The sequence below is a fragment of the Zootermopsis nevadensis genome, unplaced genomic scaffold (genome assembly GCF_977971745.1).
Source record: "Zootermopsis nevadensis isolate Lab colony 2312 unplaced genomic scaffold, Znev_1.0 Znev_ptg000007l, whole genome shotgun sequence".
Classification (NCBI taxonomy): Eukaryota; Metazoa; Arthropoda; class Insecta; order Blattodea; family Termopsidae; genus Zootermopsis; species Zootermopsis nevadensis.
In genome coordinates, this window is record NW_028259139.1 from 803,589 (window position 1) to 829,778 (window position 26,190).

At 40.4% G+C, this 26,190-nt stretch overlaps 1 protein-coding gene across 3 annotated transcripts in view; it reads right to left on the minus strand.

Moving 5' to 3' along the window:
• Positions 1-26,190, minus strand: part of ap (apterous) — a 154,550-nt gene that overhangs the window by 81,524 nt on the left and 46,836 nt on the right. For 2 of the 3 annotated variants that reach the window (XM_022074066.2, XM_022074065.2), the window contains exon 2: positions 2,822-3,354. In XM_022074066.2, coding sequence (XP_021929758.2) covers positions 2,822-3,264 — 443 coding nt within the window. In that variant the 5' untranslated portion in view covers positions 3,265-3,354. The remainder of the gene's footprint in view (positions 1-2,821; positions 3,355-26,190) is intronic. The other variant, XM_022074070.2, reaches the window with a different exon arrangement.

A 26,190-nucleotide genomic window follows, 5' to 3' on the forward strand; every position in this document is an offset into this window, starting at 1 on the left:
GACTCCTATTCGGATGTTATCTAGTTCGATTCTCGCGGGTTACCGTGTATCTTGGGGTTCCTCGTGATTTCCTCGGTCTCGTCAGTCACTGTCGGGATAGTTTTTTAAGTGAAAAAAAATCCTCACCTCACTATTCGTGATCATTCTCCTATCTCGTTGATGCTACATAACTTTTAAAACTGCACCAGCGTTGTTTAACAGCCCATCAATTTTTAATCATCGATATAGTTTAGATTTCTTCAACGCTAAACAACTTCTATAGCTGATACAGCCTCGTTAGACCTCCCGAGCCGATAACCGACGTTTAGCTCCATCGACACACATTGCTGTCTCTGATGTCCTTACGAGTGGAGGTCCAACTTCATTTCAACATTACTAGGAAACCATACAGTCGGCCCATCATTAGGAAAGCTTTGTTTGTAACCGTAAAATAATTCGCCAAGAGGAAGCCTTGAGCGCTTCGTGATTTTCGTGCAAACCTCGTCCCCTTCTCCTTCCCTGCCCGCCCTCTGAGAGATTTCAGCCCACTACCCACGAGATACCGTAGGACACGACCATCAAAAGAAAACCGACTAGCTCCATCAGTTACATTGACAATACAGTGTCTTCATAAATCGTGTTAGTTCGAAGTCGCGATGTCTTCTTCATGACCAAAAAGACAGCCCAGGCCAAATCTTCGTGAGTCCGAATACCTCAAAAGAGCAATTGGTGGGAACAGAGTATCTTCATGGATCGCGGCAATTGAAGCCGGGAAATAGAGGGAAAACTTGACATGGTAGGCTTAGCTTTGTAAGTCATAATAGCTCAGTCAGTTCAGAAATAAATAACAACACAGTATCTTTATAGGTCATAATAGCTCGGTTTAGACAGCAAGTTGTGGAAATACAGTTATCTTCGTGCGTCGTCAAAATTCAGTCGGAAGAGTTACCTGCGATAATACAAAAAGTTGAGTACGAAAAGTTCAGAGAGGAAAATAAATTACTGGGCCTACATATTTGAAGATCAGCCCGGTATGTGGTTTCCGGTAACGACGACGAGGTATCTTGGTTTCTCCGGAGTCGTTCGAGATCATGACGTCTGCTAGGAGTTACAGACAAAGGATTGTCAGGATGTTTACTTATGTTCCAAATCGCCCAATCAATTTTCGAATTTGGGGGCGAATGAACACGAAATATTTACATGCTACTGATTTTATAAGGTTAAAATAATGTTAATTTAATGATTTATTCATATTGTGGAATATTTGTAAGCGTCACTGCCGTCCCTTGTCATGGAGGACATTTCCTCCGAATCATTAAAATACAGACTTGATAGTCATATTACGACTAGTAGTGAAAAAATGTGTCTCACTGTCACATAACGCATTGCATTTCTATACAAATTTTATTCGACACTAGTAAACAAACAAAACCAAAAATGGATACGAAAATGTAACAATTATCTCATTCTGTAGTCGCTGTTCTTGATATATTCCATTCGTCATGTTCTCTCATCCTTGAATCGCACGCTAACAAAACTGATAAAAATGGCAGGGATCAACGAAGATTGCGAGACCTTCCAACGAGCACTTTGCCTCCCCATTTCGAATTAATTCATAAATAAACGAATTATAAATAAAATCACAATACGTTTATTAAGAATATTAAAGGTAACTAACAATACGTTTGCCTGTGTGTTAGGTTATTTTTATAAATAATCGTTAAGCTTAAAAGCTTCTGTCTCTGTCGTATCCGACCTGTTCTCACTCCCTCTTCAAGCTGTCTACTTCATCTGTCAAAAACGGTACGAAGAAACGTGGTTGGGACGCCATGTCCGTGCAACCATCGAAATAACAGCTTCAATGGACTCCAGAGCGGATCTGTCGGAAATCGAACACCAGTCATTAGGCCTGTTGGAACTGAGCCCCCACGGCTACTAGTGGCCAGGTCTGCTTTATGATATTTTGTTCCGAATACGCTGCTACTTTTGGCCAAACCTTAGAACACCGTGCACAGAATTCCATAAAAAACATTGTCTTACTAGGCAGCCTACGCTATTATATCCAATGAACCATGAGTTTTCTGTACCTACCAAAGAATCGTAAAAATTCGTCGTCTACGATGGCAGACATCGTCATCATCACCTGCTGGTTGAAATGAAAAGAAAGGAATAGTGTACCCTCACCTTATGGCACTCAAGAGAAATCAGTCGGAACCACGAGTTGTTCTTTCAGCCGTAGCAAACTGTCACAAACAATAACTCAAAAATCAATCAAATTATTGTGTTTCTGGTTTGCCGATAAACATCGACACGAGTCTGCAATCATAATGGCTAATGGACGAATAAAAGACAATGAGGGTGCCTTGGGCATCACGTGCAGTCCCACACACGATGTTATCCGGCCGCTTAGCACAAGGACCAAAGCAAAGCTACGAGGCCGCTGCATCTCGATCAGTTTTATCAGGAAGAAGTCCGAATTCGTGGTTTTCCAAACATCATGGTCCCAGACATGGAGACGGCGATAATGTTACACGCATTAAGGAACCTGCAGGGAGTATGACCAATGCAGTAGACATAGCCAAGTCGCCACCGTACTCATACTTTTGCCATCAGAAATTTGTTCCACTGGGTCACAAACATCGGCCAAGTTGTGTCGGGTAAGACACTCGCAACAAATTCTCGGCACTTCGTGTTATCAAACGCCAGGATAACAAAGGATACAGCGTGGATCCAACTTTCAGAACACACGTAATGTGTCATTAATCTTCGTAAACAGTAAATGTATTAGTATTGAAGAGATTTCCAGAGTAACAACGACGTCGAACATTTGTGGATGCCCTACCTGTAATAGTCCTTCCTGCAGTAGATGTTGCCCTCTCGCGCGTAGCATTTCGTCTCCCCGTCCAGCGTCTGTCGACACTGGCAGCACTGTAGGCAGGACGCGTGCCAGCGTCGGTCAACGGCCAGAAGATAGAACCGGTCAGAGATGCGATGGCCGCACCCCGCGCATACAACCACGTCTTCTGCCGAGGTCGGTGGTGTGGGAGGCGTCCCCGGGTTCGGGTGCTGCTCGATCTTGGGGTGCAACAGTGGAGGGGTGAAGGCATCGCAGTTGCCGAAGGAGCCGCTGGGACCCCCACGATGTTGCCGCGGGCCATCGAACGGCAGCCGGCACAGACTGTTGCCGCAGTTGTTGTTGCATGGCAGGAGTGGTCGGTGGTGGGCGCAGCTGCTGGGGGTACTACAGTTGCTGGTACTGCAGTTGCTGGGCTCCACGTCGCCCATGGACGACGAGTCGCACGAGTGGATCGGCAGGTTGGGAGACAAGTCGCGGGACGGGTCGTGCGCCGGGCCGAAGTAGCGGTCGTGCTGCTGCTGTAACAACACACAGCGTCATTTAATTACCACCACATGCAAAAATAAAGGAATTTAATATGTCAGCTTGTCAAGGACTCTTCGCTATGTAGGATTGAGACGTAGGAGACAGCTGTTTCAGATAGTGGTACATTTCGCCCGAAAACGTGGGTACATTTACATCAGGGTACCATACCACCATTCGAAAAATGTTACCACGACAACTGCTGTCAGGATATTCTTTGCTATCGGACAAACTGCAGGAAGAATCTGAAGAGAAACGATAGTAATCTGTTCTGAAATTCCCTCCAGTACTTCGCCTGAAGGTACTAATAAACCCAAAAATAATTTCCAATATTGGAATCCAACTCGAAACAGGGTTTCAATTCCCGACAGAGGTAACATTTACTTCTCAACCACTTACAGCTCTGGAGAACACTCAAGCTCACAGGATATATTACTGATTGTGATTTGAGCACACAGATAATTTTAAACCTTCTAACATACGAAGGGGTAAAATAATACACGGAGACTTTAAAATGAAATCGCCTTAACGACAATTTTAATTAGCAGTAACACGTCACAGAACGCTAGCCGAGGCTGTCCACTTGCTGAACTTTGTTGACATGCATTTAGTTACAGCACGAAATACGTAAACATGATAGTCTCGTAAACTTGTAAGTTATGTAAAACTGTACAAATCGTCTAAATAATACAGGAAATGAACTTACTTGCACAATATTATCTCAGATGCGAATTACAAAGCTGCATACGTACTACAACTTCACCGTGTGCGTAATTTAAAAGTCAAATAAGTGGAACATCATGTAACAGATCCCTTATTACGATACCAAGAAGTACAAGTGCTCGGCAGATAAACGATAAGAATTGTAAAACAAAGTGTTAAAAAGAATACAGAAACTGTAAAAAAAAAAAAAAAACAGCTTAAGATTCTAGGGACAAAAGTCATTCTCCTAATAGCGCTTCTCTCATGTTGTTTACGCGGTTCATATATTTCTTATTCCTTCTGGAAGAATAGACTAAATTTTTAAAATCCACCGTAATTGTTTACATCCAAATCCTCAGCAACTGACTTCATAATCGCCTTGTCATATCGTATTTTCGTATTTCATAGACCGTCTTTATGTACTCTAAAATTAATGGCTGAATTATAGAATGTATTTCGCGGCAACGAAGGTACCGATGTTGATATTCCGGTTTGTCACGCTGTGTGAACGTGCATGTACGTACCACCGTTTCGGAAGAACATACCGCCTCCGTCTTCAGCTGACGTATGTGGACACAGTATAAATATAAACAACAAATACGAACAATTGTACTTTATTTCTGTCCATACAACACAGACTTTCACTTATATTAGGTACTTATTACTTCGTACCACTTCTGGATCATCTGCCAAGAACGTATATGAACAGGTCCCAGTCCGAGAAGAGAAAAGGATGGAAGGATCCTGTTCATATGGACCTGTCGTCAGACAGAACACTAAATAAAAATAAGATGAGGTGGTCTAGCGGTTAGAACGCTGGCCTTGTAATCTTGGGGTCTCGGGTTCGAATTTATAACTTGTGTTGGGCAAGGCCGTGGTCTAGGCAACACGGAGTTTTCCTCCGTGGCATCCCAACAATTACTCCATTCACACACAGAAGAAGGCAATGGCAAACCACTTCTGGATCATCTGCCAAGAACGTATATGAACAGGTCCCAGTCCGAGAAGAGAAAAGGATGGAAGGATCCTGTTCATATGGACCTGTCGTCAGACAGAACACTAATAATAATAATAACAATACAGTCAGCTGGCCTATACAAATATTTCGTGACACTAAACAAAATATGAATTACATTGTATAAAATTATTGAAGATAAGGCTTTGATTACTAAAATATGAATATAATTACATAATAACGTGCAAGATATCTTGCTTAAAATAAATATGAGTGTTCAGTATGCTTCTAATTCGTTTATTTTTGGGAAATCTCTATCATAAACAGCAAAATATAATTCATGCTACAAACATTATTTTCCAGGATCAGTATGTTATATCTCGCTGTCCCAGTAATGTCGTTGGAATGCGTAGACTAGTATGTGAGTCTTCCTTTTACGCGGAAGCCAGTGACGTCGGATACTTCGACTATTATGACAACAACAGCAAGTAAGTCATCGATGTTTCAAATCACTTATCCATATTACGCAAGTCCTAAGGCACGACGTAACATTGTAACGTTTGGGGAAAAACAGGGATATAAACACAAAAAACAAACTTTCCCTCACAAAACCTTGTTGTTCACTGATGATCAAATCATCTATCAACGAACGGTGGACAAACTTGAAAGTATGAACCTTCAAATTTCAACAACTGCCTGATAGATAATGTTGTAAACATTGGAATAAAAAAGCAATCTTTGAAGCGAATTTCCTGTTCGCTTATAAGTAAGTCTTTCAAACACGATAAGCCAATAAAACAAGTTTCAAGTTATAAAATACAGTAAGGCGGATGTTACAAATCAAGTATTTCATTTCCATCAATAAAAGGAAAATAGAAGAATAATGGATGAAACTGCATATGAAAGTTAAGACATTCTCATAAATTATTCACGGTAACTGCAGAATTTGCATTGCTATGCCACTGAATAATGATGCTACAGCTAAATTATGAGTTATGCTGTGATGATTTTGCTGGAACTGTCTCTCTCCCTACTCTTTCTGCTGTTGATGATAATATGTTGACGACGATTACATTACGTAGAATGAGGGTATTGGATGTACTGCCTGTCTAATGTTTTTAAATTCCAAGTTAATCAGATGTGTTTCGAACTCATTCCGAGTGACTGTCTGGCACACAAATAAACTGGCCACCGTCTGATCAAATTTTTGAGTGTTTCAGAAGCGGTCCAGCCTTTCTTAAAGTGAACAGTTCAACTACGAGAGAAAACCTGTAACTGTTCTGAACTAAAGCTTTTTCAAAATCATAACTGGGTCAGTCTAGCCAACAGAAGAAAACGAACGAAAATACCCATCGAAATTCTTCTGCGAAAACTTAAGAGAGTCTTAAAGTTGTTAGATGAAATTAATTTTGATATGCATCACTTCAAAATTCAATATAATTCATATTTTACACTTAACGTTGCAAAAATGTTATATCCACAGACAATATGATAATCACGGCCACAATGGAAAGTAATGTTGGATAAAAAGACTTGTTTTCTCTCCCAAAGAGACCGTCTCCTAACATGGACTCCAAGTGGTCTCAACAAGCAAAGAGTCACTGAGAAAGGGCACATCTTAAATAAATAAATGATCGTCTGCCTCATATGTTACGAAAGACTCAAATTCAAGAAATCTAAGTAGTGACTTCCACAAAGCTTGCAAAACTTCGCCCGGACATAACAATACAGAAAAGGGCACATCTTAAATTGGTCTTCTTAGAACCAGAAAGCAAATCGGTGTCCATCTTCAGGGTAGTTACGCTGTGTGGACTTGAAGGTATATATCAAAGTGTTGGTGCAACATTCTGTCTTCATCTTCAACCATTAATACGCAGGCTGTTATGTTCATCTGCAACGTTTGTGTCTTCCAGCAAGTCCACAAGCCGTTACCACCCAGAAGACACACATCAAAATCTTTACTGCCGTGGGAACCTCACATCCAAAACAGAAAAAGAACGTTTATAAAGCGAGAATGCAGAGACTCCTTAGGCGGTGTCCGGACAACCAGACAGTGGCACGATCATTCTACTCTGGTGTGCGGACGATCTAAATCAGGCCTTGGGAGAGAGCTTGAACCTCCCTTCAGCCATCACGACCCGCTGCAGCGTTCGTCACAGATTTAATGCAATCTTCATATGACCGCAGTTATTAAATGGATGTTCAGATGGCTGTTGTCCTAAACGCGGCCACAATGATCACTATCCACTTACCCATTCACTGTCATCACTGCACCAGAATAAAATTCTATTATTCTCACTATAAAAGGAGTATGAAGCTGTTCTCCAATACAGGACAGATACGTTCTCACTCAACGGTGCATAATCCATATTCAGAAGCTAACAGTCGCTCATATAGAAGATGGCTGTCTTCTGGGTTGTACTACGTGTTGTCTTGTAGAAGCTCGCCGAAGTTTCAAAGATGTTTGTTGCCTCCATCATTAGGGCGAAGATTCACAAAGTACGTCGATTATACCCTAAATGTACAACAGTGAGGTATCTGTAATGTTAATGCCCTTTACAAGAACATATTGGTGTCTGTCCAACATAACATTCGTATAATGTAATTCATTAACATTTAGAAAGGAAGTTATTCTCTGGTAGAAGATAATGAAGGTTCAACACAGCTAATACCAAAATCCCTTATCCGTCAAACCTCCCGTTCTTCAAATATCCCTAGTTTGTTTACGAAAATTCGTCCTAATCCGCTACCATCTTAAAAGTGTTGTGGTGAAAGGGTTGGTCGTCCTAACCTGAAGTTATATCCGTTCTAAATTACAATTTAGAAACATCGTTTGTCATTACATTAAAACACAAAGTACTAATCCAGTGTTCTCATCCAGACTTCGTATAGTGTCAATGGTAATCTCTGCACTCATCCTCAGCGACACGACGCAGAGATACGAAAGTATTCTTATACCTTTCACCGCCAACTCGATCATGACAACCGTGCCTCGCCTAATTACAGACAGAAATCACTATTTCAACGTGCTTGTTACAGTGAATCGGTTTTGAAACTATCAACAGATAATACAAACGCAGGTCACGCCCAGTGAACTTATTCCGTTTATACTGAAAACATAACCTCAAAGTTTGATAATGTTTGCAACCTGCCACCACAGGGGTACCAAATAACACACGACAATTAAACTAGTTCAGCTCAGGAGTAATTGGTACAAAGTACAAACAGATAACCGCTGGAAATGTTTTGTTTTAAGGAAAACAAAGGTCCGTCCACGTTAATAAAAAAACTCACAAACTCGCATCATTATAGATTGAAATATAAATTATAATATTCTCACGTCCTTTGCATATCTGTTATCTGTTTATCAAATACAAATCATGCCTGCATTTCTTACCTAACGTCTTCCGACCAATTCCGACATCCATGATACAGGCCTAACTTCATGGAAGCTCTTCGCCAGAGGCTAATTGTCGTTCAGCCATTCAAGAAATTCCCCCACCTTCTGTGGAATCCTAAGTTTCGCGACCGTGTTCAGAATACCTCACCACTGAACCCTATCCAAAGTAATTTGATTTCGCCCACAATCTATTTCCCTAAGATTATTTTTAATATTATCCACCTACAGTTCCATGATTTTCTCACCCGAATATATTCAGGAAAGAGTACAATTATGAAACTCTCCATTATTGTATATATTATCAGTGTTTGCCTGCCATTGGCTCCTCGCTGTTGACAAACACTTTAATAAATTAATTGAATTGAATTGAATTATGCAGTTTTTCCGAGTCGCATGTTACTTCCTAACTCTTGGTACACATATTATGGACATCCTATTTAACGCCAACAAGGAATTCAAAATGGAAATATTTCTTTAGATGTAAATCGCACTAACAAACTCGATATACTGGCTAATGATAAAAGAATATTCACGAATCCATGTTGCAATTCATGAATTTTTTTAAAAAAAAGGCGTTACAGAGGAACCAGCGATACTAAGAACATTTATAAAAGCAATTATTTATAGTCACTGCCCTCTGGTACAGGCGCAAGGAATCATGGACATTCTGCTTCGATTATATTAGGATCCGTAAGTTTGATTTTCGTATTTCCTTCTTCCTGTTCTTTCTTCTGCTCTCATCTTCTTTTCGTCATATCATTCATTTTAATTCTCCTTTTTCTCCCTTTCTGATCTGGGAGAGAAGGATGGAACAACAGAAACAAAGATGAGATGTTTGCTACTTACTGTTCCAGAAGGGCAGTAACGCCCTTCCAGTGAAGGCGACAGGCGGTTGGCCAAATCTGCAGCCTCTACCCTCAAAACTCTTCAGGTAAATAAGACGCGACCCACTCAAGCTCTCTTTGAAACAGTAAATATAAAAACCTGTGATGGTTGCATTGTGTCTGTGATACGCTTGTTCAGTCCATGGTGATCTGTAGACAAAACCCCAGGCATTTAGATGGCAGATAACAGCGGTCCTCGAAAATCACGTGTCTAAAGCTATCCCTTCAACCCGTGTCCAGTATAATGGGGAACGTGCATTTTGAAAGCCCTCTCAAGTGCCAAAAATTGCAGTTAGGTGGTCTGAAGATTGTGGAAGACGTAGGTACTACAAACAGTGTTGCCAAGACCGTAGTTACTGAGTATTCTGCTTGGGATAAGAAAATTAACGCACGATATTTATAATTTAAATTCACCACTTATACTTCGTCATATCAGAGAGAGTCACAGCGACGGGACATTTAGTACGCAGGAGGAAAACACTTCTTGCAAAAGAATAATACGTAAAGATAACACGTGAAATTAGATGGAAAGCCAACATGTATATGAAGTGTATAATATTAAAATGGATCTCACGGGAATGGTCTACAACGTGAATAAGCCAAATACAGTGAATTGGGTCATGACAGAGTCAAACGACTCACTGAACGGTAAAACACCAGTGGATAGCCACAGGACCGGTACTGTAGGTCCATCAATCTCATATTCTGCAATAAAAATAAGAGTCTACAAATATAATAAATATTAGAACGTCAAAGAATGCTTGAAAACGCGCAATCTCTTGCTACTCGGATGGCCATGCCACCAAACGTTGAGAACGTCACAGAGAAACAAATTATCTCGACGCTAAAACCTAAGAACTAACTACGTACAGAAGCAAAAGTTCTACTTGACAATCTAACAGCCCCTCGGATTGTCATGAATTCCAAGTTTTTATGGAACCCGATATTTAATTGCCTCGGAGATGACCGCATTCTGAGACGTTGCGCCGTCTAATCTGACTGAAGTTTGCTGACGTGATTACTCATCATCCTGACGATATAGACAGTAATCACCTCCGAAACGTCGGTAAAGTTCTACCAGACTAAGCGTCGCAACATCGGAGGAGAAGTCGTCTTCATACTCTCCGCTGTGAGAACCTGAACTCTCACTAAAGGAACGCTGTTTCGTATTGTGTGTAATTTGACGATGTCTGTGGGCAAAATATCTGAGGAGAATATTTAGACCAAAGACAAGAAAGTCGCAGAGATTCTGCATAACGAACGTAATAATTTGTCCCAGTCACTAAATATTATAAGAGTAGTCAAATGAACTAATATGAGACCGACGGGTCATGTAGCTTTCGTGGAATATATGAGAAATACATTTAGGTTTTTTGGCCAGAAAACGTGAATGAAAGAGACAACTTCGCAAGATTTAAGCACAAAAATGAGAATAATATTAAAATTTTCTTGAAGAAATTATATGAAACCGTGTGTGCCGGATTTAACTGGCTCACGAATATGTTCCAATGGCGGAACCTTCTAATTAATGCGGGGGGCATCTGACTGCGGGCCCTCAAGATGGACAATGGAGTTAAGTCTTCTGGGTAGCAACGCAGGGTTAAGAAACGCTTGTTGTATATACCAACGGCGTTACAACCCAGAAGACCAAACCGACATGGCCTCAGTTATTTAGCAATCTGCCAGTTCAAACGACATTCACTTTAATAGCATCGGCTGCCATCAGACGACTTGTTTCCGGCCCCGACGGCAACTGCCGCGCCATTTGCTGTACACGGCGTCGCTTAGCGAAGCCACGAACAGGTTTATCCACAGTATAACATTCCAGGGGCAAACAAGTCACTCTCTCGTTGCTAGGATACGCATTCTCACCAGCCTTTACGAACGTGTGCTGAATGTGGACTCAATTTCTTCTCGTCGTTTTGCTATACAACAATTGTCTACAACTTGTGGGTCGCGAGCAATACAAAATTAAAGTAAATTATCATCGTAATGTTGTACTCTTCAACAAATTTTATTAGAGCGATGGATCTAAGAAAATATAGTTGGGCACGTAGAACGCATGGGCTAGGTAATTACATATAAAATTTTAGTGAAACCGCAGAAAGAGAGGCCAAATAGTTTATGGGATAATATTAAAATTAACCTTGAAGAATAGAATGTGAGAGTGTGAACTATATTATATTGGCAGCAGTAGTGGGAGTTTGTGAAGTCGATATTGAAACTCCGAATTCCATAAGAGACAGGTGATTTTTTTCGATTGATAAGAGAAAATCTTATTTAAAAAAAAACGTGCCCAGGAAGATATTTGGGCCCAGGAAAGATGAAAAAAGTGGGGTATTTAAAATATTACATTTCGAGGATATGAGTGAATTGTGCAGGTCGTATGGCGTAGTGAGAATAGTGAATTCTGGGAGGCTCAAATGGGCTGGACTTGTAGTACGCACGGGGACGTAAGAGGTGCATACAGAATTTTGGTGGGATATCCTTCTGCAAACCGACCACTGGGCAGACTAAGAAAGACATGGGAGGATAACATTAAGATGGATCCTAGGGAGATGTGCTGTGAAGATGAAAAATGGATGTAATTGGTTCAGGATCGTGTCCGGTGGCGGGCTTTGGTGTTGTCTGTGTTGGACATGCAGGTTCTGCTGCCATGGAGCCATATGAGAGAGGATTAACTTCTCAAGAAGGACACTTATAATATGCGAAGAAATCCATCTTAAGCTGCAAAGTGGAGAAAAGAGCTCCTCGTTATGAAACATCCTGTTCCTCTGCTGTTGCATCTTTTATTGACTCCACTGTTGTCAACATTCTACTTTCAAACACTCTGTTCCTCACTCAAAAAGATTCGAAACAATTTTCTATAGCTTATACAGAAATTCTTAAATCTTATATAAAACTGAAAATATGACTTTTGACGAGATATGCCAAATTTCCCCAAACTTAATATATTAAATTACTGAAACCAGGAATAAATATCACAACGGTAAATACTAAAAAAAAATCCTCGAGTTCGAATCCTTGTAAGAATGCTTTTGTCGTTAGGAAACTAAGCACAACAGAATAATGTCGCCTAGAACAAGACACAGAAATTGGTATCACAAATCCAAAAATTGCAATGAGTTCGAGTCCCGATAAAGGTGTTGAATTTTGATATAGTTTTTCCTATGGCATTCAACGGCACGTACCTAACGACGAGGCCTACAATAAGCTTCCGGGTAATAAAGATTCATAAAAAACGTAAGCATCTCACGAATTTCCTCGCTGTACCACTGCGGCCTCCATACCGATATTATTAACGGAACATAAAACTTCGGTAAACTTCTACCAGACTACACGGCGCTACAACCCAGAAGCCAGCCATTTGAGAAATAATGGCAAAGCCACCTGTTTCTTGTACGTCGTACCTCTGCGTTAGGATGAATATTACGAACACCACACGACGAACAATTACGTTTCTGTTGATGCTAAAAATTCCACAGTCCCTCAAAAAGAAGAACGTGACAAGTTTTAAATCTTCAGTATTAAAACGAGTTCCAATGACTCCAGTTTCGCCAAGTCTGTTAAAAGGACATAGTAAATCCCGTTCTTGTCCACTTGTTACGCAAGAAAGCTTCTGATTAAACTCCGCATTAGTAAGAAAGAAAAATTTCTCTTGGTTTATTTTTAGATTTTTATCAATTGAACAGGTCACAAGGTTTCAACTTCCAACGCGACACTCCGAAATCAGCATTTAAAAGGCGGGAAGATAATTCAATTTAGGCCATTCACTTCTGTAGTCGAGAAGACCAAAACAACAGCAGACCTAAGGAAGGATCGCGCGTAAGAATACCATAAAATGCAATGAGTGAGGAGATCTCACAAGAAAGATCCAGTAGCTACTTCAAACACCATTGCCGATTTAGAGATTATTCGTGCTGGAGGAACGTTGATTTCTCGCGATTGATAGATAAATTACTCCAAATTAAATTTAAAGAAACTTTTATAGTGTTGAAAAGCTCAGAATATTGTCAACAGACTTATGGAGATACTGAAGGAAAAATTTTAACAGTGAATTACGAAAGATCGGATACATATTTCCAATCTAAACAAAGAATTTACAACCTTTTGTAAAAATTAAACTGTACATTTATTTATTTCCTTACAGCACGTTCAAAGATAAGCCGGAATATCTCAGTCAGCGTAGTTACTAACTACGGACTGGACGTCTGAGGTTCGATCCCCGACGGGGGGGCAGAGGATTTTTCCTCTAACCTCCGCGTCCAGACCGGCTCTGCGGCCCACCCAGCCTCCTCTACAATGGGTACCGGGGTCCTTTCCTGGGGGTCAAAGCGCGACCGGGGCGTGACGCTGACCACTCAACCCCATCTAGTGCCGAGGTCAAGAATGATTAGGCGCTACGCACTCCCCCCCCCCCCCCCCCCAAGCGACCTACATGGCGTACTTTTAGTTTTACAATAAAAGACGCTGTCAGTAACTTAAACTTCAGAGTTTTATTTAAAGTGTAGCATAAGTGAAATAATGTCGAGTTTCTCTCGGATCCACATACAACACAGTCAAGACATACAGGGGAAGATCCCCGGAACACAGGATTTGACTCCGGGTGGACCCGGCTCCAGTTGTTTTACGTCAATACCCGATGGACATCGAGATACATTAAAATGACCGAACAGCATAATTCAACCATATCATCCAGGGCGAGTTCACGTTCAGCCTTTGCCACAAACCAAGCTTGATCTTAGGTTTCCAAACATCAATGACTCTCGATTACAAAAGTCCGCCGACTTCCGTGATAACCTTTTCGACCACACCAGCAAAGTGTGACTATAACATAGCTCAGCTCTCCCGCCACTCATAAATGCCAACCAGAAGACGCGCACTTCAGGGTTTGTACCAATTCCTCAAGTCCGAATCTTCTTCTCTCAACACGCAGCTTCATGTTGAGAGAAACGTATTTGAATCACGACACCTAGCCGTATTCGTCGCTACTTCATGACAGATTTATAATTTAAATGCAAAATAAAATTGTAAGGGGTTCGTAAAGGAATAATATTTTTTTTAAAAAAAATGCGGAAATTTTTGGAGGAAATACTTTAGTATTCTGACAGAGATACTGAATATTTCTTTCGGAATTTTTCTCGTATTTGTTCCAAATATTCTCCGCATCACTTTGTTATGATGCATCTTCAGTTCTTTCAGTCGGGTCAGAGATCAAGGTTCACACCCGTACAAAACAACAAGCAAAGGTTCAAAGCTTCATAATCCTTCTCTGTAGCGCCATAACACACGTTCCAGCTCAGGACTCTTGTGACATTTCATAACAAGTGATAGGAAGTCTACTAGGGTTTCAACGGTGAGGAGCTATCGACCGATGCCCTACATAGAGGCCTGCCCCTTTCGACTGTCAGCCTATTCCATGAAACGTTCTATTAAATCTTCTTTGATACATATAAGCGACGCATGTACAGAATACCCAAAAATTATTCACACACAAAATACGAAATATTAATCTTTGTGTATACATTTTTGGGGCACTCTGTATGTTTGTAGGGCAATGTATAATCTGCATAGATCAATTTGCATAATATCTCAAAAAATATATATGCACATTATAACACCGAATATTAGCCTTGTTATCGATATCTTTGTGCTGTGTTTAGGAGGGGAACTTAACATATGTCTAATTATCTAAGTGCCAATGCCGATTAAGTAATGGTTCAGTTTAATAAAAATTACTTTATTTAATTCATTGGTTGTGTGTATACATTTTTTTTTGGGACACCCAGTACGCACCTTCCACTGATGAAACGTCACAGATAAATACCAAACAAAGACAGGAGAAAAAATTGTTCAAATCAATTATTAAAGATACTCAGAGAATTGGATGGTTTCCTGTGTGTCAAATCTCGTGCTTAGCAACGGAGTGATCAATGTAGCTTTCGTCACTACAAACACTCTTTAGCGTCAGATTAAAGGAATTAAATAGGCCGGGGCTTATTTGGACCACTTCGCTGTTTCCTTACGAAACTGAGAAAAAACACGAGAAAGCATGCCAGTAAAAGATTCCATCACACGCACAGAGGCAAATAGGTGCAGCTGTAGAGCGGATCTGCTAAATAACACAGTAAGAAGACTCAAAGCCACGCCCCCTGTCCATACACTCGTATAAGGCGGAAACAGTAACAGTAAATGCGAGAGTAAGACAGAACGAGATTTCCAATCAGACGTCCGCAAAAAGTTGCAGCTGTCAATAAGTGTAGGATCTCCACCTCATGAGAGTCACTGCCGATACGATATAAAGCACAGAGCGACACGAGACCACTAATTAGCCAGCCGATTAAATGCATTCCATCTCTGACGGACATTTCTGGGCAGAAAACTGCCAGCCAGGTAATAAATACCGAGCAAAAGACATCACGAGCCAACTTCACTTGTTACGCCAATGCAAAGATTGAACAAATTGTCAAATTCTGGTTGCTAGAATCCGTCCGTATATGGACACAAGAAACGCGTTCTCTGAGGCTCTGCTATGTTTGATTACAGTCCTTACAGCCGAGAGTCCGAAGATTGCTGTCTTCTGGGTTGTAGTCTGGTAGAAGCCTACAGAAGTTTCAGAGGTCCTTGTTGTCTCCATCATCAGAACAATTAAAGACTTCTAAAACACCTACAATACACCGATAAACCTCTATCAGACTACACGGTGTAACATCGCAGAAGATTAATCAGTCATCTTCATTGGTCTTCATGTTTATTTATAAGCCCACTGTTGCAAAGCTAAGCATATTTCAGCGAAAATATAAATTTTACTTCTATAAATTTATCGACACAACAGAAAAGTGTTTGTTGGTGATTATTGTTTTTAAATAAATACTTGACCGCAGTATTATAAAAACATATTTTTATTTCTTCAACAAAGTATTTATTTATTTATTTATTTATTCTTACTTAATTCAACCTTATATAATTAGTCTGTTTTATTTTGAAAACACTATAGCAGGATCATAATATAGCCAACGTCCTTATTTCCGAGATGTAAACCCCTGACCTCCATAATACGAAGGGATAATGATAAAAACTACATAAATTCCGAAGACCTGTCCAAATAATATAACTCTTCACCAAACAACATTAGGATGGTTAGATAAAGGTGGATGCGAGGGGCAGGGTATGTAGCACGCATGGGGAGATGTAAAACGTAAGCTTCTTTTTTGGATAACCTGCTAACGTGCAGTCAATAACACAGAACTCGGTCTGGATCTCATACAACGACAAAACCTTGTGGACGACGACGAAGATGGCTCTCGAAACGTTGATGTTTCCTTCTTCAAGCCGAGAAGAAGTTATACGAGAATCCACTGTTTAAATTAGTGGCAATGGGTTTCTCAAGAAGGACTCTGGTTCGTGGAATTTGAAGCACACCTTAATTTAAAATGTCGTAATAAAGTCAAGGTTGACGTTGCGATACACAATTTGAAGAAAAAAAAGACACTTCCCTGTGTCACACTTTCTTCAGCGGTTCCACGGAGGATAAAGAACAAGTGGTAATTCCACAGGTGGAACTTTCCAAAAGTATGGTAGAACAGTTGAACAACACAACGCGTTCGTTCAATTAATATTAACATTTTCTTCGTTCATACAGAAAACAAACAGTAAGACACCAAATGAACAAAGCCCTGGTTTGTATTTTACAGTAAAGGTAGCAGGCAGTCGAGCGCCAGAGAGCAGCACTGCTCACGTCCATTTTATAATTACTTTTAAAATGTGAGGGATTCAGAAATAAAACCATTTCTCCAGTAACATGTTTACGGTTTAAAATGGCTGAATCTGTATCACTTTTCCATTCAAACCCTTTACAACAGAACCCGGTCGATTCAGCTCCAGTTCTGAGCATGGCCGTGAGCCCTCCTCTGACTTCTGGACAAAATATTAGGAGTCGACACTCCACTGTTTCTCTGCAATGCAAATTTATTATTTCCCAATTTCCATCACTGTTACTTTACTTATAAGTCAAATTAACGCCGTTACTTTCTCCGGGATAGAAAGGGTGACTGAGGTTCTGTTACCAATGAGGTGATTTTCTTATCGCCATGTACTCAATGGCTTTGCTAGCCGTAATATATATTTTATTTTTAACTCTGTATTTATTTATTTATTTCCACGTTCGAGAACGAAGGCGTGATTTGGGAAAAAATTTAGCTGCTTGTTTTTAAAACAATTTAGCAGCTTCAACTGTTTCTTCAATTGTCGCATTGAGAACCAACATACAAATATTTTTACATGAATAAATGCCAACGTTACTCATTTAATAGTTGCAATAACATTTAAAAAAAATTAGCTCTTAATTTCCGCGTTTTTCAGGAAAAGTCTAAAGCGTTGATGGAGAAATGGAGATATTTATAACAACGAAAAGTCGACTCATTTGTTTTTAAACCCATGATAGGATTTTTCGGGTTATTAAAATATCACGCAATGTACAGCTTCGTTTGAATTTATATAAGCCAATTCTGACACAACGCTACTAAACTGATATGATATGAAAGTTTTCGTCATCTCAGCCAATGCCACAGAAAAGAGTCTTTACCGAAGTCTCACAGCTGGTCACATTATCAATTCGGTAACTCACACAACTTGAGTTTTCTTAGAATTACAAAAAACGTTAGAATTTCGTGGTAAATTAAAGCCAGTCTTGAGGAGTGTCATATTCACGAAATGCTAATTAGCTTATTCGCACTCAAAACTGTAATTGTGAGTTGGCCCTACTGCTTCCTGCCTGCCAGAACGCGGAGTCACGCAATGCGTTACACACAGCAAGTGTTACGAGTTGCCTCCTCGGATTGGCTCAGTCACCTGTCATCTCCAGGCTGAAGGTTATTAAGTGTTACATACAGACATCAAATGTTAAACAAACTAAAAGTGCAGTTCGGTAACTCACATACGTTAAGAAGCCATTAGGGCTTTGCCCAGTTACATATCAAAACTGTTCTTCACTCAGTGTTACTGAGAACCCCTAAAACCCCCACATTTTACAACATTTAACTCTACATTTATGGGTGTCGTGTGATTCTCACTGTAAACACGGCATTAACCAGAAAATCTCGGCAACGTTGAAGTGCTGTTTTCTTTGCGGTACGGAACGAATTATTAAATATTACTTAGACGAGTTTCGGCTTCAAGTAAGACTTAACACTTAAGATACTTATACGACCCGTTCTTCAAGTGCCTCAGCACTGCGGGTCCCAACTTTTCGTTGGCTTTGATCTATAGACATTCGGTGGGGCTCCTTGGACGGGGGATCGGCCCGTCGCAAGGCCTCTTACCTGTACACAGGACAGCACAACACAACATCCATGGCTTGAGTGGGATTCGAACCACGCCTCAGACCACGCGGCCGCTGTGACGGCTTCAAGCAATAAGAGATGAATATGATGTGTGCGTGCGTGATAAACATGTGTATCCAATTTAAAATGATACGACAACACAAATAGAGACTACAAGTAGGGCTCTAGTATTCAAATTCTGGGTTGCATACCTCTCACGCAGCCCTTCCTACATTAACATCAAAATTCCTCCCTGAAGAAACTCCCTTCGTGAACATCAAAATTTCACCAAATGCCACCCTCCGAAGAGTATTATCCAATTTCAAAATTGTGTAAGAATGCAGTAAGACATTGCTCACTTGTTTCTTAATCCACTTTTCATCTCACCTTCACTCAATTCACCTTAAGAAGGAGGACGAGCGGGTACTGCCTGGGAACCTTCGTACCTGTAAATTTATGCCCTCCTCGTTAAATAGAGTGTTTTTCGCCACCCCAACCCTCTCCTTCTGTGTCTTTCTTTCGACTTCAATGATTTACATAAATGATGCTCAATGTCCCGCAAAGCCAGAAGACCGAAACTCAAATATTCAAAACCGTAACAACTTCTAAACTCACTTGTGTAGTTGTCATCTGCTCATGCAAATACATCCTAAGAGCACGTCTAAACAGTGTAAACAAAGAACTCTTGTGTTCTAAGTGCACTTGTTCCAAAAGTCGACAACTGGGCGTGATGCCACAGTTCTGATTATGGTAGTCTCGACAAGCTGCTCTGTGAAGAGACCGCAATGATGCATGGGACGTTTTACACCGAGTGACAAGTTTTAAACACGGATTGACGGCGCCATCATTCCGTTTGCGAGTGTCTGAACCCCTCCCAGCTACTTCCTTCCGCTATAGATCATAACAATGACGATTCAGACAGCAACAAAAACCAAATTCTTGGCTCGGAACACCTAAATAACGCAAGCGATTTCTTAAAACACTCTCAGCGGAATAATATTGCCCACTTCTCAATATATGTTGTTACAAACTTATGGATCACAGTTTCTCCCAGACCAAAGCACGTCACAGAGGGGCACAGATTATTCCCTCCTGGACCTACATGAGGTAAATTCTCTGAGCTAGACACAAAGGTGAAATAATTAATTAATGTGTCGAAATAATTTTGGTCTGATATAATGAAGGGAAGAGACCACTTGAGAGACCGAAGCGTTGATGGAAGGGTAATATTAAAATGGATTTTAAAATAGAGCGAAGGGTGCTGCCTGGATTCAACTGGATCACAATGCGACCTGAGGCGGTTTCTTGTGAGCACAGCGCAATGTATCACTTCTCTACACGGCTGTGCCCCACGAGGTCGGCCGATGAGTGGAAATACTTTTAAGGGATCAGTCGGAACCTACCACCACCTTCAACATCAATGTAGAATTAACTGTGAAAAACGCGTACAGACAATGAATGTTGTGTGTCAGACACTCTTAGTTACATGTTTTAGAACATATCGATCAGACACACATTATCTTATTAGTCTCACACCAAATCCGACTGAAAATACGAACCATAATTTTAACTCTCCCACAAGTCTCATCCATCCGCAGAATTGCAGAATATTCTAAAAAATGTTTGCTAAACCCTCTGAAGACGGAGCTCGTCTATTAATACTTATGAATCCAGTCTGTACCTCAAAGCAAACACAACTCTCCATCACTGCAAAGATCAACTGTTTACAGTGATAATCATTCAAAACCCATAACTATAAGATAAAGAGTTATAACATACATGAAATTTATTAAAATAGAGAAATTTGGGGCCGCACATATTGCACAATTTGGAAATCGAGTCGGACCGCTGGTTTGTCAAGCCTGTGGTAATATAATTCGAACATCCAACACCGCTCGCCAACGGACGTGAACCTCAACCATTACAAGATGGCTGTCTTCTGGGTTAAAGAGTTGTGTAGTCTGGAAGAAGTTTACCGACGTTTCAGAGGTGCTTACTGCATCAATCATCCGGGTGTAACAATCCAAAAAAAACAGCCAATTTCATACACGCTGCCGTGAGAACCTCAAAAATATCAAATTACGTAAATTTGATTGGTTTCACACTCCGTCGGCCTTGCGTCTAGAGCCACCAGTCCCTCCAGATAAGAAAGTGGTCTCTGAATCTCTGGGAACAGCTGTGAAAATACACGTAAAACACTGTCGGGAAAGCCACTAGTAAGGCACTTTACCGACTAAACTATCAGACCTCATATACAAAGTTTACATTTAAACAATCCTCTTTTATCTCATGATCTCGCCGTTATGTGCGTCATTATGGTCATTCTCTTTCTTCCCTACTGTCTTCTAAGTCGTCCATATCAGCTCCACTTTCTACTATCTGCATGCCCACACCACCTTGAACAACGCTCTTCAATTCTTTCCGCCACTCCCACTGTTTTCATGTTAATTCCTGTACAGTTATGCCGTGGGCCTACTCCGTGGAACATAACACGCAATATAAGCATAAATAAAAATTTCGACTCAAAGTCTGCACACGCCACATGCCTATTCTAGTTTTAAAATAGGGAACTCAGTGACTATCAGTTTGTGGGTCGCCTCGATGCCTTGAGCATATCGTAAAGTAAGTTAACAACCAAACAATTTTAACTCCATCTAATATAATCCTGGATAAGTTAATAGTAGCTTAGCTTGTCAAGAAATAGTACACATTCTACGTAACCCAAAGGTTCATTACCGTGTTAACAACAGCCTCACTATGATCCTTTATCTCGAGGCATATAAACGCTATTCACATCACACCACATTTCGTTACGATCCACTTAAATTCTATCCTAAAATTTGTGCTTATATACAGTCCAATTCTATCTTCACTTCAGGTTTGTCGACTTTTTCTCAAAAATCTTATTCTCATTTCCCCCGTGCATTTTACTAATTTCGCCCATCACATCCTCCTTGATTTGACGATCTAAATATTTGGTGAATAGTACAAATAATGACGGACTGTTTACCAGCTTCCTGTTGCATCCTCCCTCTTAGGTCAAAGTAATTAATCTTCAAGATTTTATCAGATCTCAGACACATCTAAAGCAGCTTTATTTCCATCTCCTTCTCCTCGTACTTATTCTCTGGTTTCGCCTCCTCGTTTTTCTTCCTTTGTCCTCATTTTTATTACTTTCCTCCGCCCCTTTATGATAACCTCCATTTCTCCTCCTTCATATTACCTTTGTAATCATCTTCCCTTCCGTCTCCTCCTTGCCCCCATCATCTTGGCAACACGCGGTGCGCAGTTGAGCTCAAACGCCCGGTGTCTTCACTGTCAACACAGGGCAGAGCCCACACTGGTTATCTCTACGGCTTCCCTGCTACTTGGACGAGCGTCTCAAGCAGACACAATGGTGCCATTTAGGCCTTCAGCCAATCAGACACACCCACTACGAGCTTACAAACTTGTAACGTGTTTCACAAAAACTTTTGAGTGCGAAAAATACTGAAACGTGATTTTATCTTCCGAGTATTGGCGCCAGGTAGACTCGTCGGCAGATACCAACGTTTCGGAGAAACAAAATGTCTTCATATTTAGAGTTGAAGAAGGGCGACTCGACCCCTGCGATCAACGTCTCACGCTTGCTTTAAAATAAAACCGGACATTAGAACATTTAAAATATTCTACAAACTAGATGGCTGTCTTCTGGGTTGTTGAGCCATGAAGTCTGGTAGGGTGCCTCACCACTCTGATGATGGAGACAGCAAGCACCTCTTAAACGTCGGTAAACTTCTACCATGGTACTACAACCCAGAAAACAGCCAACTTATTTCTCTTTATTATGAATGTTCTCGGAACCAACCACACAGACATAGGATTTGAGACTTTCGCGGCGAGTACAATCAATGAAATCTTCTCGGGCAATCAGCCGCGGTAATTAGTTACCGTAGGAAATAGACGTTTCGGGAACCAACTCTGTCCCCATCATAACCCTGATGATGGGGACAGAGTTGGTTCCCTAAACGTCGGTTTAATACGGTAACCAGTTAACGCGGCTGATTGGCCGAGAAGATTTTATCAACAACACAGATGTCTCAGTACCGCCTCTTCTAATGTTTGGTAAAATTGAATGGAAACACAAACGTCTTTCCTGAACACCATATTCACGCGGTCGACCTAAATCGGCGAGCACAGCTTCTCTCATAGAATGTATCTGTTTAATATAAATCTGTATTACGAAGAGCCGACGGCAGTTGTGAAGTTTTAACACTTGCAGAGAACATTCACCCGTCCAGAGATACAAGGAGGTGATCGGGTTATCAAGATTCGGGGTACAGAAACCATCGCAAATATCATGAGTCATCATCTATCATGCCGGGAATTAGCTCATTCCAGAAGCATGAGCTCGGCCTAGCAGAAGATTCCATTACCAGCATGCGTGTAACGACAATAGCAAGGAGCAAATATTCTTCACAGAACTCAAACTATAAACGTTTAAAGCCAAATATGGCGGTGATAGACGTGTAGCGTGTTCTCTGAAGGTTGTGTGTCTCTAGGCTTACGTTCAAATATATCGCTTCTTTGACGTCAGCTCTAGAACTTAAATTCTGATAACAATATATGACATAGTCATTTTATGATATGGTAACCGATAAGTTTTTGCGGCGTAGGGAACATGTTCGTGTCCACTATTACAAACTCACCTGTCATGTGAGTTGTGGGACGTTTTGGTGATATTTACCTTCCAGTGAGCATACAAATGCCATCATATCTCCCCCAGACTAAGTAAAATACACGACAACATTTATGAACATGTAAACAAGTGCCCATAGCCAGCCAAAACTTTTGTGGTATCACATCATCAATTCTCCTAGCAATCAATTATCAATACTTCACAACAGAATTATCGCTATACTTTTGCTAAAATGACCGACAAGAACGACGGCGACCGAGTTTTGGACGGTTCTGGGTATCTACTGTCACGTGCCCTCGTCAGCCAATCAGCTTCAGAGAGTTGGTGTATAAAGTATACAGTTACATCAAGTATGAAGCAGCCGCCATTCGGAAAGACTTCTCTCTCTCTCTCTCTCTCTGCGCCACCTGTCCTCGTTTCTAACGGCCACATTACTTTTCCTTCTAGAACAATTTTTCTTCGGTCTTAACTTCGCTCTTGCGGAGATCAGATGTCACCACAAACAAATACGACTGCAGACCTGAATCAATCAACAGCCCGATAAACTCATCAACGGGAACGTATAATACAACGCTGTATTACCTACAGCAGAGTGTTTAATATTATGTTTTAAATTTATGTTCAAACACCAGACTTGTTTGATGTTAGCGCTAAAACTTTACAAAAACAGGTACTCATATTTAGTGGAGATGATGAGAGGAGCTTTCAGTTCATAGCTAAAACTCTTCGGGCTACCTAGCAACTACGCTGTTGATACACACGACCCCTGTCCATATAATTCAATGATTTCGGTGAACGATGTAGGGTTGCATTCAGTGATACTTTCACGTGCCTATAACTGACGCGCCACTCACAAATTTAAAATTTGGTAAAGAGACGCTTTATCACAAGATTTCGTAGTAGAGCATGGGGAATGACAATTCTTTATTTAACCTTTGAGTATCGAATATCTCAAGGCGATGACCCTGTTTACAAACTACCGTGATAAATAATTGGCTACTACATCGAATACAGCATGGAAAATATAAGTCCAACAGTTAATACAATTTGCGTATGAATCACTGTTTACAACAGCCCAAGAACCCATAAGACCAATAAACATAGGCATCAACTGCTCAAACGATATTCTGTGCCATAAGAAATGAATAATTCGGGGTCCAGTCACGTCCTCTGCATAATTAAATAACTATCAAAAGTTCAATGCACATCTGTACCTCGAATTATCATTATACAAACTGCATTAAAGTGCGTCATGATCCAATATGAACACATTTCGGTAATAAATTTCGATGCATTAGGGATTGAAAATTATGTCTTCTGGGTCATTGCGTCTCATAGTCTGGTAAAAGTTCGAGGACGTTTCAGAGACGCTTATAAACACTGTTTCAAGACGGATCTCGTACAACTTGTTATTCATGTTTACGTAAAGTAGCGGTAATGAACCAACTCGAAACAAATATACTTCGCAAAATGGATTTAAACTAGTCGTTCGATTAGTTTCAGACATGAAGGAGACACAATAGTGATATCGATTAAGTGTTTCTGTTAAATATATTATCGAAATAAATTTATTATTATCATTTAGTGTTCTGTCTGACGACAGGTCCATATGAACTGGATCCTTCCATCCTTTTCTCGGACTGGGACCTGTTCATATACGTTCTTGGCAGATGATCCAGAAGTGGTTTGCCATTGCCTTCTTCTGTGTGTGAATGGAGTAATTGTTGGGATGCCACGGAGAAACCGGGGAAGCCCCCGGAGGAAAACTCCGTGTTGCCTAGACCACGGCCTTTCCCAACACAAGTTATAAATTGTGTTGCGCAATATACAATATATTAAATAAACCTGCTAGTATTTGTAGAATCACACAAGAGTTTCATATTCTAACCCTGTATTCATAATGCCAGAGTTGTTAAGAAGTAAAATAAGATTCCACTGCAATTAAGATATTCATCTGTCCTAATGAAGTAAGGTCGGACAACACAGGAAACAAAATTATACCCTGAACACTTTATGTTCCGAGTATAGGCCTATAATTTTCTTACTTAATAAAGTATGTCACGACATAATTGTTCTTTTGTACCCGCTTACAACCTAACGTCTTAATTTTCCCAACTTTTCACACGGAACTAAGAACATCTGTATTTACCAATCTCCGTAGAAACATCGATAATGAAGCCTACATTGCTATTTAGACGCAGAGAGTTTCTCGTTGAATCTGTAAAGGATGCGAACAAGGAATAAGCCACCGGCTGTTCATGACTGCGAACTACAGCTAAGCTATTTTGCGGAGGCCACTAGCATGCGAGAGAGGGGAGGGAAGCTAAGAGTAGTGGGGGTGAAAGCTAAGATATCGTTATCGGAAGAGCAGATCAGTGGCAGCAAAATAATTCATTGTCAATTACCACAACATTTACTGATTATAATGCAGCAATTTTGCTCGATTCGTAACCTTCGTTGTCTTGTTCCACAGTACTTCGCCTTAAATTTAAGTAGACGTTTTGAATGCGCAAGAAAACTGCGGATATGCAAAAATAATGGGTCTGTACGGCAATTATCTCTATCCGAAATACATGTCTCACTATTAAAATATTGTTACGAAGAAAAAATGTAGGATGCATTTAAATTCTTTGTTGCACGCATTTAAATATACAGATTATAGTAAATTAATTACATTTAAAAATATCAAGAACTTATTTAGAAGACTTACAGATCCCAAATCTCTTGTTAAATTACTTTAAGATCATTGAATCTTTTAGACAAACTATAATTATAAAAGAAAAGTAAGGTAATCAAATGAGTATTTGTTCGTGGCCAAGTGTGTCTGTCAATTCATGTTCAAACCACCACCGCTGTACCCGGAGAAGGAAGTTCTATGCACCGTTTTGATAAT